Source organism: Thunnus albacares, chromosome 5, assembly GCF_914725855.1.
Source record: "Thunnus albacares chromosome 5, fThuAlb1.1, whole genome shotgun sequence".
In the NCBI taxonomy this organism is placed as follows: domain Eukaryota; kingdom Metazoa; phylum Chordata; class Actinopteri; order Scombriformes; family Scombridae; genus Thunnus; species Thunnus albacares.
Window position 1 is genome coordinate 17,321,434 of NC_058110.1, and position 16,713 is coordinate 17,338,146.

At 39.5% G+C, this 16,713-nt stretch overlaps 3 protein-coding genes across 11 annotated transcripts in view; 2 read left to right on the forward strand and 1 right to left on the reverse strand.

Moving 5' to 3' along the window:
* Window positions 1–3,176: 3,176 nt before the first annotated feature.
* On the reverse strand, window positions 3,177–8,774 carry idh3g (isocitrate dehydrogenase (NAD(+)) 3 non-catalytic subunit gamma). Its single transcript, XM_044351549.1, has 13 exons — window positions 8,643–8,774; window positions 8,346–8,393; window positions 7,986–7,997; window positions 6,810–6,907; window positions 6,589–6,704; window positions 6,397–6,457; window positions 6,128–6,260; window positions 5,388–5,521; window positions 5,168–5,270; window positions 4,930–5,076; window positions 4,687–4,781; window positions 4,533–4,593; window positions 3,177–4,038 (listed from the first exon to the last, which is right to left on the reverse strand). The coding sequence occupies exons 1-13, from the start codon at window positions 8,721–8,723 to the stop codon at window positions 3,937–3,939; spliced, it is 1,191 nt and encodes a 396-aa protein (XP_044207484.1). The 5' UTR covers window positions 8,724–8,774; the 3' UTR covers window positions 3,177–3,936.
* A 105-nt stretch (window positions 8,775–8,879) lies between these two features.
* fam3a (FAM3 metabolism regulating signaling molecule A) lies at window positions 8,880–14,362 on the forward strand. The gene is made up of 10 exons (XM_044351550.1): window positions 8,880–9,233; window positions 10,565–10,596; window positions 10,698–10,805; window positions 11,000–11,023; window positions 11,129–11,255; window positions 11,600–11,658; window positions 11,748–11,798; window positions 11,888–11,972; window positions 12,761–12,887; window positions 13,701–14,362. Exons 2-10 carry the CDS (start codon window positions 10,584–10,586, stop codon window positions 13,797–13,799), a joined length of 693 nt encoding a protein of 230 aa, XP_044207485.1. The 5' UTR covers window positions 8,880–9,233; window positions 10,565–10,583; the 3' UTR covers window positions 13,800–14,362.
* A 1,270-nt stretch (window positions 14,363–15,632) lies between these two features.
* si:dkey-151g10.3 (serine/threonine-protein kinase WNK3) overlaps window positions 15,633–16,713 on the forward strand; it is a 39,943-nt gene continuing 38,862 nt past the window's right edge. For 2 of the 9 annotated variants that reach the window (XM_044350971.1, XM_044350970.1), the window contains exon 1: window positions 15,634–16,290. The gene's annotated coding sequence lies outside the window, so the exon portion shown is untranslated. Of the gene's footprint in view, window positions 16,291–16,713 lie in introns of all 9 variants that reach the window. The other 7 variants (XM_044350965.1, XM_044350966.1, XM_044350968.1 and 4 more) reach the window with 5 other exon arrangements.

A 16,713-nucleotide genomic window follows, 5' to 3' on the forward strand; every position in this document is an offset into this window, starting at 1 on the left:
ACATTCTCTCCCCCTTCATTCTATACTGCATGCCATCCTCCTTAACCTCCTTTCTACATCAATTTCTGCCAAGCAAATATCACCACTAGCTACCCTTTCATAACTCTTCTGTGAGTAGGGCTGTCACTGCTGAGGAAGACCCTGGAAGTCCCTGTGAAGAGGAAGCCAAGACAACATACAGAGAGGCCCAAACACACACAGGCTGGCCTAAGTAATGGAGAATAGCTGACCGCTGACGTATCGTAAATGTAGCTAAGCCGTAGCTGTGGGGGGAAAAAAGCCCCATTAAGAGAGAGCAGAGCTGGCTGACTGGATGCAGCTGTGCTCGGCAGAGCCTGATCAGAGGCAAGTTGATTGATTACAGTCACCTGCGCTGTGGAGCTGATGAACATGAGACAGGGAGCATGTTCATATAGTGGAAATTATGCATCGGATCTTGGATTACACCAGACTAATGCGTGTATGAGAGAGTGACAGAGAGAGAAAGAATGAGAGAGGGAGGGCTCTGGAAATGATCTGCAGCAAACTAGAGCAGAATTATGGCAAATACAACCACATGTTTCAATATCAGCGTCATATCTCGTGGTTAGACTCAACCTTTCAGATTTGCGTTTATCATAGAAAGGCGGATGTGAATGTTCAACAGAGACATGAGAACGAAGGGAATTAAGGCGATGGAGGGAGGAGTTTTATGTGAAGGAGCGAAATATATGAAGACATCCAAGCTAGTGAAGCAGCCAACAGCCACAAGTTTACTGAGTACTAAAAAGATAAAACACACCTGTGTGAGTGTGTATGATAAAAAAAAAAAGTGTGCTCTTTGGAGGACATAATAATTAGGAGAAATGACATAAAATAGTGTCACAGAATTTCTCTGTATGAACAGGGTCAGTCAAGTGTGATCAATGTATTTTTGAAATGATGACAACATGACTGGACTGAGTGTAAAGTGGAAGGTTAAGCGTTACTTTCCTCAAATTACAAAAACCCCTAAAAACTCGCACATTGTCTCAGTTACCTCTCTTGTGGTATCTTGCCACGCAGATAGATTGGATTAATTTGTTCAGGCCTTGAATTAGTATAAGTATAAACGTGTGTTTGTGCTCACAGTGTTGAAAAATAACATTTTAAAAATTCAATAGCAAATTCTCTTTTCAGAGACAGTGTCCTTATTATTCTGGATAATCAGAACACGCTGTGAACGGTGCAGACTGTGACTTATCCAAAGTAAAAGGGAAAGAAAAGGTGGAATTTTCCAAATCAAATTTTTCAAAGCTGTAAGCAATACAAACCAAATGCCACTTTTTTCCATTGCAATGGGATAGTAGCACAAACCTCAGACATAGATATCTGAAAACATGGGCACATTCAACTATCTGCATGGTTAATTAACACTGGAGTAACATCAAAAAATCTCTGTCTTCTTTTGCAGTTCTGAACCAACCCTTTAAAGACAGCTCTTGGAGCAAATATTGCACAGAAGGTTGTGCTGTTCTCAAGTTTAGACAAGACTGAATGGCGGTTCATAAAGGTTAAGTGGCCGGTGGTCTGTTGCAACATCCCCCCTCTCTCCACGAACGTGTGACCCTCTGCCTCATGGCCTGGTTCCAGCGGCGCCTCAGAGGGGACAGGGCTCAGGCAGGAGAGATAGAGAGACAGAGAGTTGAGGGGGTGACCAGGACAAAGAGCGTGTTGCTCCATGTACAGTGATGAGAGGTGATGTGAGATATAGTGAGGCAAACAGCCCAAGTGGAATGAGATGATGAGAAAAAGCTGACCCAGAGTGGGGAACCTCTTACAGAAAGTACAACAAAAAAAAGATTGATTCTAAAGAAACAGAGTGAAGCCAACTTGATGTCTCTGTAGAGTGAATAACTGACATGAATGCAGAGTGAGGAAAAGATTTAAAGACGGCCAATTGGCAGAGCCCGAGGCGCACACATAATTCTCTGAGCATTTCACATACTCCACATTGTATGATGTTGTTGATTTGTTGGGACAAGTAAATCTTAAAAAAAAAAATCATCATTGCAAAGGACTCCATATGCAAATGGTCAAACAGAGGGGAACAGTCTGAAACTTTCCCACAGAATTGGATGCAAGATAAATTGGTCAGCGCAATTACAATGGGATGTGCCTCTGTGACCGCAGGACCTATCAGAGGAAGACTGGGATTATTTGTACAATATAGGGGAGCAGGAGGTCACTGTTGAATGATGTGGCATTATAACATATCGGCTCCTCCTTCTGCATCTGCTGGCTCTGAGGGCCAGGGCAGATTTTTTCAAAATGGCATTCATATGGCAGTGAGGTCAGTGTAACTTAAAAAACTAGATGAAACTATAATGGATGGTTTGTTTTTACCAGGTGAAACTATAATAAATGGGTTTGGTTTGATGCTAAATGGGGATACTTTCAACAGAGAGCAGCGCCAAAATCGTTCACATTAGTCTTAGAAACAAGTGGTCTGAAGCCAAGAGGCTGATTCCTAGAAATCACATTACAAGAATTAAATTCCAATTATGCGGAACAGTTTCTCTGCCAGAGGTTCTTGCTTCCCCAGTGTCCCTGCAGCCTTTTAACACCACAGTCAGCGCAGTAGTAACATACATATATTGATCCACAGTGATTACATATATCCTAAATTTTGTCCTTGTCAGATGGTGTGTCTAACACGGCACACATGCATTCAGCTGTACAGATTTTGCTCCAAGTAACAGTTAGTGGGAGCTCTAGAAAGTGGTGTTGCCCCCTAGTGATGAAACCTAAAGCAGCAACTGGTCATTCAGTGTTATAAGTAAGACGCTGATGGAGCATGAAATGCTGATGAAGCATGAAATTGTAAAACAAACGGAAAGATCATGAGCTTTATCTTAATTGGAGCAAAATAATCTTTATCCCTAGCAGAAGGCCAGAACAAAGCTTCTTTCTTTGAAGCACAGGCAAAGAAAAATCAAGATAAACAAAAATTGATTTTAGCAAAACAAAGCCCTTGTTTTTCAAAAGGCTACATATATTTAGTTCTAAAAACAATTAACTTTTGCCTTCAAACTCATTCAGATATGTTTCATATAAAGACTTATGTCAAAACAGATCAGTTTAAAGTAGACTATTTCTTTATTGATAATATATATGATAACATACAGTATATGTTATACAGTATATATGCTATCCCAGACATGATAAAACCTTTTTATTTCAGACTTTAAGAGCTCTTGTCAGGTTAGATTTTAAGACAACAGTACATCCTTATGATAGGATCCACACTTAAGTGAAATGATTATTATGGCACAAGCATTACTCTGTTTGATGAACATCTCCTCTGTTTACACATTATAAATGATCTGATGTGAACATACAGGACAATACGGTATACAACTTGATATTTAAGTAACAATGTGACAAAAAAAAGGCATTAAATGAACAATTGCACATTTTGGTTGATTGGAAAGGCTGTAACATAACTGTAAAATAAATAATGATACACATTGAGGGGCTTTGGAAAATATAACATAAACAATGCAGAGTATTTGGTGATTGACATACTGCCATTTCATGTTTCATGACAATTTGTCAGAACACAGATTTCCAACTGAATAAACCCGGTGAACTCAGGAAATACATCCTTACAGCAGCAGTTATTATCTAATAGGAATGACAGTGGAATTTTATCAAAAGGTCATTATTATATGTGAAACACACAGATGTGGTAAAGGTTAATTTGTACAGAGAACTGGAGCTGTGTGAACAAGGAAAAAAAAAAAAAAGGAACCATTCTCATGTCAGTGATAAGACGTGATGCTATGGAAACGGACATGCGCGGACATCCTCTCTCATACTGTACACCTGTTCCAGATAAAGACACCTGTTCAAACTCACACTTACACCTCTGATGAGTGAGTGTCTGTGTGTGTGTACAGTGTCCTCAGAGGTGGTTTAGAGATCAGCTGTGAACTGCCCTTTACTCTGTATGATCCTCATGATGGACTGGACCACCTCTGATGTGGTGCCCTGACCGCCGATATCAGCTGTGTGCAACTGCAAGAGAAAAGAAAAAAGGGATGCTCACGATCTCAGTCAAACATGAATCAAATTAAGTTAAAAAGCACCAAAGACATGAAACGTTTGCGTTGTGGAATGAGTCTCTTTGTATGGCTTTTTTATATTTTTGCAAACTGTTTCCCACTGGGGAAAATAAATTCATGTCACCCCATATCTCTAAAAATCCTGCCAAAGCAGCAACTGGTCTGGTGTTTTGGACAATAAGCAGATTAGGTTTTAAAATGAGTTTGAAGGCTATGATCAATGCCGATGCCACACAATGTAAAGTCAGATACCACACAATGCACTTCATAAGAGCTTTGTGACAGTGAAAGGACATAATGCTGCTTTGTGTGAATGTATTGTAATGCCCACTGGGAAACATGCCAGACTTGCCGCCACAGCTTTTGAGCCCATGTCAGATAACCGGTGAGCTTTGTGGCAGTGATTCAGGTGAGGGAGGTGGGGCCTATCAGTGAAGGAAGACTCACCCTGGTTTCATTCATGGTGGTGAGGACTGCATTCCGGATCAAACTTGCATGATCGTAAAGCCTGAAGACATACAACAAAAAAAATTATTGACATTACTTTCATCTTGGATGGAACCACAGGAAGGAAATGTGTATTTTAGCAGGGAGAACTTACTTAAGATGGTCCAGCATCAGGCAACTGGCTAGCAGCATGGCAGTGGGGTTAGCAATGTTCCTGTCTGCAATACTCTTCCCCGTGTTCCTTGTGGCCTGAGAGATCCAGGAAAAAACAGGCCAAGAAAGAGACAAAACTCTTGAGTTCAAAATGATCATACAGACATGATTCATGCATGTTTTTATCCTTCAAAAACAACGGAAGGGACGGTGTCGCACTAAGCACGAGTTGTCTAACACTCACCGTTTCAAAGACAGCGTACGCACGGCCATAATTGGCCCCGGGTACAAGGCCAGGCCCTCCCACAAGGCCAGCGCACACATTGCTCACCACGTTCCCGTACAGATTGGGCATCACCATCACATCAAACTGCTGAGGCTTGGACACCAGCTAAAATACCACACGAAGAGAGTGGCAGAAGTTAGATCAAGCAACATTTACAAACATTCTTTGGATGCATTAAGATGTTACCCACTCTCACCTGCATGGTGGTGTTGTCCACAATCATGCTGTCAAATGTGATGTCTGGGTAACCAGAGGCCACTTCTCTGCAACACTGCAAGAACAAGCCATCGCCAAGCTTCCTGTTGGAGCAGAATGGGACATTCAACACGTCAAGCACTTAAGAAACTCAAGGTATTATGTAAGACTCAGGACGCCAGACAGCTCTGGCAGGTTACATTTCACAAAGAGTAACTCACATGATGTTGGCCTTGTGAACAGCGGTGACCCTGCGCCGTCCTTTCTCCCTGGCCATTCGGAAGGCATAGTCAGCGATCCTGAGGGAATTGTTCCTGGTGATGATCTTGAGACTCTCCACTACCCCTGACACACTCTAAAAGAGGACAAGAACAATGAGGGATAAATGACAATGAAAGTTCAACTACTGCACCCTAAAAGAGATAAAAATAGACTGGAGATAAAGATTAGAAACCAGAGTGAACATAGTTAAGGTGAATAGACTTGATGTTTCTTCTCGTAACTACTCCAGTAAAGAACAGCGGTAATAAGGAAGAAGGTGAACAAAGATACTTTTAACCAGAAAGTATAAGTTGGTGTTCTCGGTTATCTGTGACTGACTCAGATCCTTTATCTGTGTACAAGGAAACACCAGGCTGTTACTACACATCACTTCTTAACTATAAGTGAAGGTGCCCATATTTCAACATTCCCTTCCCCTTTTATTTAATGTGGATTGATCATGTCTGGCCAATATCAATCTATTAAATAAGTTGAGTATGGGCACCAATACTGATCAAGTATATCAAATTGATGTTTTATGCTTGTATTTTTAATAGTGTATGGATACTACCACACTCACATTTCAAAAGAGAAGAAGGTGGGAAGACAGGCACAGGAAGAGAAGAGGTCGTAAAAGAAGGGAATGTAAGTGTGTGTTGCAGCCGACAGTAGGACTGATTGTGTTTCTGTTCTGTCTGACCTCGTGCTCCAGACTGCTGTACTCTCCCTCTGTGTTCTCCCTGATGATCATGATGTCAATGTTCTTGTGGCGAGTCTGAACTCCGGGGAGGGACTGGCAGTGCATCACATTGGCATACAGGTCTAAGCTTGTACTGTTGATACATACATGAAGAAAGAGAGAGAATTACATTACCAGAAACAAGGGACCGAATTCTGGAAGAAATGTGACCCATCTGACAAAAGAGAGCCTTTATTAAAGGGAACTGAATGTTTTATTTAAACTCTTACCGAAGGAGATTATTTCTGGATTTGACAGATGGTGCCATGGTATGTTTGGTTTCTATGTTACCTATCAGGAGAGTTAAACAATGTCACAGTTAAACTACAGCATCAAGGTCTCATTATAAACTTCATGCTTCTCGCTCACCCTCTGCTTTTGACTTTGAAGCTGACACAAGAAAAAAAAATAGGGTTGCTTACCTTTGAGGGCAACTCCATTACGGCGGATGGCAGTGATGGCATTGCTGATGTCATCCTCAGTCTCCAGTGCAGAGTTGACATGTACCACCTCAAAGTCCACAGGCACACAGCTGAACCTACGGCATGATGACAAACCACAAGTTGAGGTACGTAGGTAACTAACTAACCTGTCTGTGCTGTTTTAACACTTTTGATCAGGATTTAATTTCAGTCTTACCAACCTGAAAACCTCTCTGACATGATTGAGCAGCTCTGGACCAATTCCATCTCCAGGTATGAGGGTCACAGTGTGTCTGCCTCCATACTTTGCTGGAGGGGGCTGTTAACATTAGTATTGTTACATATTATTAACTGCAATTAACTTAAAAGACAACATTGGTGGTTTTGCAGGTTCTAACCCAACTACAAATCACCTATACACATATACATTATTGGAGATATGCTACCATATGTTTGTAGATTGATTTCCAAAATACCATTTTTAAATGAATGTTAGTACAGTATGAAAATCACTCTCTGCTTGATACCTTCTTGAGAAAGGTCATTCATCCCAGTGGACATTTGTTTGCCTCTATTTATTTATTTTTTGCCTGTAACATGTTTGCAACACAGTAATGCGGGTGTCAGCAGAAATCTTGGTTTGTTTTGCATTTAAAGATGCTCTCACATTCATATTTGATTATGCTGCCAAAAACATTGCACAATCTCACAATCTAAACTCTGTAGATAAACAAACATGAAGATGTCATAAAAAGGTATAGTGAATTTAATATTTTTCTTTTTTTAATTAAAGAATATCTGATAGGGAAAAAAAAAAAATCAAAATGTCCCCTGCTTGCCACCATATTACCAGCCAATAACAATACAATTTGACCAAAAAATAATGTGAAGAAAAGTGCACTCTGGTGGACTGATCATTTCAAAAATGAAATAAAGAAAAATACAGGCTGCCTACAATAGGAAATGTTCATAAATACATTTGGAAGGCTTTGGTAAATATTGACAATATACACAAATGATTGTTTATGGGCTAAAAAAAAAAAGTAAAGCAGGTTTGTGAAGGTAATGTTAGAGTAATGTTAGCAAGTAAAAAGATGTTGGTGTAATGTAGGGCTGGGCAATATATCACTTTTGTATATCATTGTCATCATAATGGTAAATTAATTATTGAGTCAGATAACGACAGTCCCATACAATCCAAAGTGATTTTGATGTGCGATTTCCATGCCAGTAACAATTCTGTGATGAACAGTATATCAATGTTGAAAGTATGTTTTCTAGTTATTGTGCTCATTTCTTTTAAAATCGTTTTTCAATATCACCCAGCCTTAGTATAATAAAGGTATGTGAAGTGATGCATTGTAGTGCAGTGCACCACGTCAGAGTCATCTACTTACAATGTTTTCTCCCTTTTGATGAAGATGGACAGCAAGGAAAGCAGAAGGACAATAGTCAGTTTGACAGATAAATAGAAGAACATGTTAAATAGAGGCAAATACGGAGGAATTATAACTTCTCCTCATGAGGGTGGAAAAAAAGATACAGAGCACTCCCAGGTTTAAAAAGCAGACAAAATAAGTGTCAAAGTTTAACCCAAAGCCATAAAAGCTTGTAAATAAATAGGTTAATGAGTAGCAGTGATTTCTTAATTCACATCTTATCCAGTGTTTAATTGGAAAGCAACTAATTTGCAACAAATCTGACAAATCACATCTAGGAACATTCTCTGGAACCCACAGACGACCTGATATACTCACAGTAAGCAAGGTCTTATTCCTGCGACTTGTCAGAGTTGTTCCGAATACCTGAAATACACAATTAAGAGAAAGATGTTAGGGCGTGTTTTTTTTTTCTTTTTTCATTTTAACTTGAGCACAACCAGCTGTGCAGTAAGTTAAATTATGCCGGAGACGCCTGCTAGCTTGCTAATTTGACTGTGTGATATCAACCATTTGACCTTGTATCCAGACAAAATAACCGCATTTACATTGAAGCCGCACAACAACGTTCATAACCTACTGAACAGAAGAAGCCGTGTCTTTGCTTTGTCTTACTTTAACCGTATTTCCAAGGCGTCCACCCCAAAAGGGACTAATGATTTTGGACATCGAGAGCACAGCACTGCGAGAAGCCATCTTGAGTTTTGAGCCGCAGCAGTACTGGCGTGTGCACGAGGAGGAGATGTTGTGCTCACGCGATACTTTTTTTGTATTTATATATTTATTTATTTATTTATTTATTTGTGAGACATTAGCTTTCTTGGTAATTTAAGTAGAGAAATAATTAATTCGATTAAAATTTAATTAAAATTAAATATGTTTTGGTCACGTGACGGCCTTCGCGCAGACTCCGTGCGCATGGGCTGGCAGTTGGCAATATATCCGGAAGACAGATGTGGTGATTGGCACTACCCGCCTGTCGAAAGCATAAAGTTTTGTTGTGTAAATGGTCGACTGAGCATATCGGCTTCAGTTTGTGTTCTCATTGCCAACTGAATTACACCAGGAGAGCCTCAATGAGGAAACAGCGCAAGAAATAGTCAAAAGTCCAGGTTGGCAAGAGCAACAGCTTTTCTTTACTGTTCATTACGTCCCAGCAGAGGCGACAAGAAACGGCAACATTCGCCTGAAGCCTTTACTCAGAAGGTATGAGCTCTCGTTCACGTTTGAGTACATTCAGGTGATGGGTGATGCTGTCAAGGCTGTTCTGCTTTGCTTCTCCTGTTGCCTCGTGTCTGCGACGGTTAGGTTTTCTGTAATCCCTTCAAACGTGATCTCTGCAGGGCCATCTGGCACACAGAAACATTAGATAAGATAGTCCAGAGGAAAGTTCACAGCCACTTTGTGAAAATTTGAATGATAAATACAATGACCCTATTATTAATTGAATGCAAATATACCCACTTGTTCCCCTTCCAAGACTTTAAATGTGTGATTAAGTCACTGTACATAAAAACAAAATAGTACACACTGAAATACTAGAATTGTCTTTTTGGAAAACACAGAATTTAATCTGCCTTTGTTTTATTGTATTCGTTTTTTTCTAGAGCTGCAACGATTAATTGATTAGCTGACAACTATTAAATTAATCGCCAACTATTTTGACAAACAATTCAATCATTTTGAGTCATTTTTGAAGAAAGAAATGGCCAAATTCTCTGATTTCAGTCTCTTAAATGTGAATATTTTCTGGTTTCTTACATCTTCTATGACACTAAACTGGATATCTTTGTATTGTGGACTATTGTGGACAATACAAGAGCTTTGAAGATGTCACCTTGGCCTTTTGGAAACAGTTAGAGCTGCAACGATTGGTCGATTAATTGATTAGCTGCCAACTTTTAAATTAATTGCCAACAAATTTAATAATTGATTAATCATTTTGAGTCATTTTTTTAAGAAGGACATTTACAATTCTCTGATTCCTGCTTCTCAATTGTGAATATTTTCTGGTTTCGTTTGTCCTCTATACTGAGCATCTTTGGGTTGCGGACAAAACAGGACATTTGAGGACATCAGGCTGGGTTTTGTGAAACACTGATAGACATTTTTCACTGTTTTCAGAAATTTTATGTACCAAGCAACTAATCGATTAATCGAGAAAACAATCAACAGTTTAATCAATAATGAAAATAATTGCTAGTTGCAGCCCTAGAAACAGTGATTGGTGTTTTTCACCATTTTCTGACATTTTGTGGACCAAACAACTCAGTTAATTGAGAAAATAATCATCAGATTAATTGATAATGGAAAGAATTCATTAGTTGCTGCTCTAGTTTTTTCTCCTTACTCTCCTATTATAAGAATTGATGGTACAATTTCACTTACACCATTAAACACTTATGTCATAATGAATGGAAAACGGAAGCCTAACCTAAGCCGCTCTGTAAAACTACACTGTGCAAACTTGGCTGAAATGAAAACCACCCTAATTAAACCACCCTCTCTTTTTTTTTTTTTTTTTTATATCTGCACAGGTCTATGAGACGGTGAATCATGAGATTAACAGGTTGGCAGAAATGTTCATCACACTGCAATTTGAACTTACTTGTCTGGTAGGAATCTCAAGCGTGTTTTGTATGAACTGGTGTGTCCTGTTTCTCTTGACAGGCCCCCTGCGCGCTGTGGCTGTGCTGCTGTTGGTGGGGCTCACCTGGCTGCTGGCAAACACCTTATTTGGAGGGGAAAGTGGTTCATCTGTGCGGCACTTCTTCAGTGGTAAGAGAAGTATGATTAGTCTTTGAACTTAGTAATTTTTATAGAATTGAATATTGATTATCTTTGGGTTTTTGACTTAGGTTGGACTATTTTCTGGCATTTTAGAGACTAGAGACAACTTGATTGATAAAGAAAATACTTGTTTGTAGCAAATCTTCATTCATGTGAATGTAAAATATTGTTAATTTTTTCAGGTACAAGCGAGGAACCAACACCCGGTAAGTATACAGAAGAGGATCATATGAGCATGTCAACTATCATATCGATGACGTTGCATCCTTATCTTCCTTTATTTCCACTGACTAATGTATCATTTGTTTTAGCTGAACCCCGCCCTCGAAAGTATAAATGTGGACTTTCAGCTCCATGTCCCCCAAAACATCTGGCTTTCCGCCTGGTGTCTGGTGCTGCCAACGTGATCGGGCCCAAAATCTGCCTGGAGGATAAGATGTGAGATTCAGTGCATACCATTTCCTTTCTGTTCAGCAATGTCTTTGTCTCCCCTGCTGCTGCGATTTGATTTTTTTTTTTTTTTTTTTCTTCACACTCTGTTCTTTTTTCCCCTCTGTGCTGTCATAACCAGGCCTCCAAATCTGTCTGGGGAGCTGAATGCAAGTACACTTTCAGTCTGTCTGTCCCTCATTTCTCTGATTTTTGTCTTTAGTCTTGGTTCTTTTTTTATATTTGTTTGCTTCTCAATTAGCAGACAGCATGTATAAGTGAGTAGATTAATCTGTATGTGCAAGGAAGTATTCTCAGTTAGCACTTCAACCTCTTGTGTTTCTGTCAAACAGGTTAGTGAGCAGTGTAAAGAACAACGTTGGCAGAGGACTAAACATAGCTTTGGTGAATGGTATGGTGAACAGACTGTGTTGTATTGATAGTTTAAGCTCCTGTTTTAATGTGTTATTTGAACATCTCACTGATGTTTTGTTGCTCTAGGGGTGACAGGAGAGCTCTTGGAGACAAAGACCTTTGATATGTGGGCAGGAGGTAATAAAAAACAGACACAAGTATATTTCACATCTGGTACATATGGCTCATAAACTACGATTCATAGCTCATCTGATGTTTGTTCACAGATGTTTCTGAGCTGTTGAAGTATCTGCGGCCGCTCCATGAGGGAACACTCGTGTTCGTGGCCTCCTTTGATGATCCAGCTACAAAGTAAGAATCAGTTCCAATCCAACACCCCTCTCTCTTTTTTCTTTTTTCATCCACTAGATGCACCTCAAAGCAATTTTCACAGATAAACTGTCAGCTAAAAGTCATAGATATTTCATGTTTTGACTTTGAACATCTTTTGTGGAATAAAATGATTGTGGCACTTTTGCAGAGAATAGTTTTTATAATAGAGAAACAACAGCAGGGCCAATGTTCCACTGGTTTTATCCAGTTTTAGCTGGTGCTTAACAGATTGCCTGTTGTTAACTGTACAGCCAAATTCAACATCATACATTTGACTTGATTAAGAATCAGTAAATTCATTCATTCATTCAAAATTCTTCCAAAAAAAGTAAAAAGTTGGGATGGTAATGCGGTAAAACAGCTCCAACTGTCACTGAATGAGCAGAGGAGCAAAGAATGGTATGACAGTGTGACCTTGTGGTGTCGGCAAGCAAGATTTTTTAAAAAAAATATTTAAATGATAAATCTGGTGGCTTATCTATAAGTTATTGCACTGTTGACAGTTTGGGTGTGATAAAATGAGCATGATCATAAATCCCTCCCTGTTACCCTCAAAGGCATTATAGATAGATAGAGTACTTTATTTAATACTTGCCTAGAAACGTATTAGCCTACTGAGCAATGGTCTAATTGCATGCATTTAACTTCAACATATCATTTAACAGAGCTTAAGTTCATATATTAACCTCTAAGCCTTTCATTCAGAAGAACAGACATGCTCCTTGATAAACATTAACTCGCTGCCTTATCTTTATTTCCATTGGCAGATTGAATGATGAATCTCGGCGACTGTTTGAGGAGCTGGGGAGCACAGCGGTGAAGGAACTGGCCTTTAGAGACAGCTGGGTGTTTGTTGGAGCCAAGGGCATTGAGAATAAAAGTCCCTTTGAGCAGGTATGTGACTACAAAATTACCAGTGCTGAACAAACGCTCAGGAGAAGAATTCATCAGTTCCTTTTGATGTCATGATGAATTGCTTACAGTGTGGGTTTGCCGCTTATTGATTTAGTAGCAAATATCCTCCCTGTGTTATTGTATAAAGAATAATGCAAAAAGACTCACAACATGATATAATCGAGATTTGTTCAGGAACAGGAACAACTGTACTATGATGTAGGTGATTTAATGAATGTTTCTCCCACCCATAAATTTAACAACACATGACAAAGATTTGTCATCTCACCCAATGTTATGCTTTATAGAGAGTATTTATGCCTACTAGCTTACAGAAAAGTCTGTTTGGATTGACTTTGAACCTCTTGAAGCATCTGATCATTTTTCCAAACCAGACCAAAGGTTTTGAGATCGATGTTTTTTCCTACTTTATAGGTGCCAAGTTTTTACTATCTTTCAACCTTGTACATCTTTTTTATATTTGTCAAAGTGACAGGGATGTGCAGTCAAAAATGCACCTGTTTTGACAATTTCTATGATTGGTGCATTCTAGTTGGAAATGATCAATTCAATAACTTGTAGTACACTTGGGGGGGAAAAAATCCTGCTGCATCCACAATGACTATTCATAGTTAATTTGCCATATTAAACCTCTAAACCATCTATGACTTTTAAAACTCAGTCAGGTTCAGAATAGTACAAAGGCATTCTGTTTTCATTCAGCACTCTGTAAATGAGCAGCCACTATGCAGTGATAACCTGATCCCAGTCTTGTTGAAATCAGATCTGTTTACCAATGGTTGTTCCCATTAGCGTATGAAGAACAGTAAAAGCAGCAACAAGTATGAAGGTTGGCCCGAGTCTCTGGAGATGGACGGCTGTATTCCCCTGCGGCCACCCCTGGAAGGTTAATTCCGCCCGGTACTTCCCTCTTGCAGTACAGTCACACCTGGAGAAGCAGCAGTGGATCCAAATGTCCCTTACAAAGCCAAGGAACTTGTGAATGACTAAAACCATTCTAGATCTGGACCACAAATAACATTTTATTTTCCCTCTCACGGCAGAGGCGTGAGTCGACTGCAAAGATTGTCTTGGGACTTGACATATTTAAATAGCTGGAACCTGTCACTAAGGATCTTCGCGTTAAGCTTTGTGAGCCACTTTGCAAACGAAGTAATATAGAAATGAGGAACATGTTTGTGTGTGAGGTGAAGGGAAACTTGAGAGGCCAAATGTTTGATGACCAAAGTGTAACAGTGACTAGTGAATTAATACAGATGGAGTAGGTCTTCCAAAGCCATTGTTGGAAATGGATGTATTTCCTCTCTGCAGATCTGCCTTTAGGGTCTCAATATTGAGTGCTTAAACAACAAGGATATGAAGCGTTGAGCACTTGCATGACATTTGATGTTCTGCAGACAAAAGACACCTACATAACTGGTTTCACATCAAGTCATTGGGGAACCTAATCCACATCAACATATGAAAAACATTTGAAGTACTCCAGTAGTTCAAATGTTCTTCTAAGCACCAAGTCTGTGGGCAGATTTTATATTTAAATACGTTAATATATTTTCATTCTGTGATTATTATGCGTAGTTTTAGCTGCCATTGTTTCCTTAGAACTTGATGCACAGCAATTATTGCTTGCCCATTGTTTACAGATATCTTTTGACAATTTTCCTTAGGTCATTTCCTTCAATAAAACTATTTTAATACGTTAATGGAAAAGACAAAAGATTAATAGCGTGAGTTCATTGTAACACCGCTCATGGTTTTAATGCTGGCTCAGGCCTTCAGGCGTCTGTCCACTCAGCGCTCTCTTTGAAGATAAATGTGTGTTTGTGTGTGTTGTTCTTTTAAATGTTGAATGTATACACCAGGTTTATTGCAAGCCTAACGTGTAGGAAATGTTTGATGCGTAGAAATAAAATTATTGTTTTATATGTATGGTTAGAAGTCCATTTTTAGCTGCTTTTTTCTTGATTATGTTACCTCCTATGTGTTAGGATTTTTTTTCTACAACGCATTACAGTATGTGTTTATATTGTGACCAAAATGCTGACGAATAAAAATGTTCAAATATTTCTTGTGTTTTTTATTTTCATGATCAGCTGGTGTACATGAAGAAATTCACCAGAGGGCGACAGAAGTCAAAGTCTTACTGGGGTTAGTCAGTTCATTTTGCTCAAGGCATTTGCTTCACTAAGCATATGCTGTGGCAGGAGCAACCGACACAGTCTGAATGTAGAAAATGTCTGGTTTGATAATAAATTCAGTGACAGCGTTGAATCAGGTTGGATCACAGACTGTAACGTAATGACAAATACGAGCAATTTCATTGAAATCTGTCATGGGGCCTTCACGTGTAGTTAGAATAATCGTGTTTTTAGCTGTATATTTACAAAAGAGTAAAGTCTTCCTATGTATTATGGGTTATACGGCTAAAGGGAGAGGCAAAGACACCATGAGTCAATTATAGAGATAAAAATTTGTATTACCTGAAATTTATTAAGATAGTTAGTGTCATTTTAAATGCTTGTTCCCATATTTTCCTACTGTCACAATCATAATTTAAGATGGGATAAATTTCTCACGTTCTTCCTTATAAATGAAGTAAATTCACACTTACTATAAAAGGTGCTACTCGTTATTGTCAATAATAGTATAACGGTTGAGTGGTCATTCGGGTTAACGGCTGCTGCCCCGAAAGCTTACGAGGAGCACTTGAATGCAGCATTAAAGTCACATAACGAGCCGTTGGTGCAGCACTGCCGCCCTCTAATGGCGGAGGAAGATAACTGTCAGGTTTATTCGTCCTCAGGAGGATGATGAGCCCTGTGGCAAGTGACAACGGGCAGGCAGAGCGCGCTCAGTACCCACGAGAACCTGCTGAAGGCCGCTGGAGTCGTGCGTTGTAAATTATGTACATAAGTTACCGATATTATTCGGACACACATGAATGGCCAGTCGCACAACTTGGAGCCGACAAACCGAGCAGCGAGTGGGGGAATCTGTAAACCAACCGAAAGCATCGTCTGAACTGGAACACGTACACCAAGTGCTCGCTGGCTGTCTCTCACGCAGACCGAGGCTCGACGACTCCGCTGGGGATTTTCAAGCCGTCATTACCGCAGCAAGCGCATAAAATGTAAAGAGAAAAACAAAACGGACCCGCGAATTTTTCTAAAGCTTTTTCTTTTGTAAATTTAATTTTTTCAGTGGGTTTCAAATAATTTTTTAGGCGAAAAGCCCAGTGTAAATCTCGTGTAATAACGTTTGTAAATAGCTATAGGAATATTAAAACCAGACATCAGTGAGTTTGCTAGCTATCGGGGCTGAGCAGCTTGTTTTTGTTTTGTAAAGATATCGCTGGACCGACGAGATACGATGTTACATTTGGGTGAGTGATGTTTGTTGATTTATACCCCAATTACACTGCAAACAGTACTAATTTTTGTGGTATTATGGTGGCATCCTATGAAAAAATATTTTATCCAGTCTGTTTATACACCACGAGATTGCTTATTAGGTATTTATGCTCTCCTATTGCTGCTTAATATTCTGAAATACATTATGCTGTGTAAAAACGCTTGAGTCAAGTGCAGACCTGCGGGCAGACTCAATGGAAGGCCCTCAGACACCCACCGTTTAGCCCATCGTTTGAATGATTTGCTTTTGCTCAGGACACTAAAGGCCAGCAGATTTGGGGGGGATTTTGATTTGTGACGGTGTCAGTCGTCTCGCTCACTATGCTCTCGTGCTGTATGGTGATTGTACTTTGTGTCTTTCAGCGCTTGCACGGCGTTTCTAAAGTCAGCTGAGC

What these genes read in the sequence shown, in the direction of transcription:
- idh3g (XM_044351549.1), bottom strand. Translation starts at nt 8,723, where the DNA reads ATGGCTTCTCGCAGTGCTGTGCTCTCGATGTCCAAAATCATTAGTCCC. An exon ending in CATGTCAGAGAGGTTTTCAG is followed by an intron (nt 6,705 to 6,809) that starts GTTGGTAAGACT and finishes ATCATGCCGTAG; the next exon opens with GTTCAGCTGTGTGCCTGTGG. An exon ending in GTTCACAAGGCCAACATCAT is followed by an intron (nt 5,271 to 5,387) that starts GTGAGTTACTCT and finishes CTGCTCCAACAG; the next exon opens with GAAGCTTGGCGATGGCTTGT.
- fam3a (XM_044351550.1), top strand. An exon ending in CTTTGATATGTGGGCAGGAG is followed by an intron (nt 11,799 to 11,887) that starts GTAATAAAAAAC and finishes GTTTGTTCACAG; the next exon opens with ATGTTTCTGAGCTGTTGAAG. An exon ending in ATAAAAGTCCCTTTGAGCAG is followed by an intron (nt 12,888 to 13,700) that starts GTATGTGACTAC and finishes TGTTCCCATTAG; the next exon opens with CGTATGAAGAACAGTAAAAG.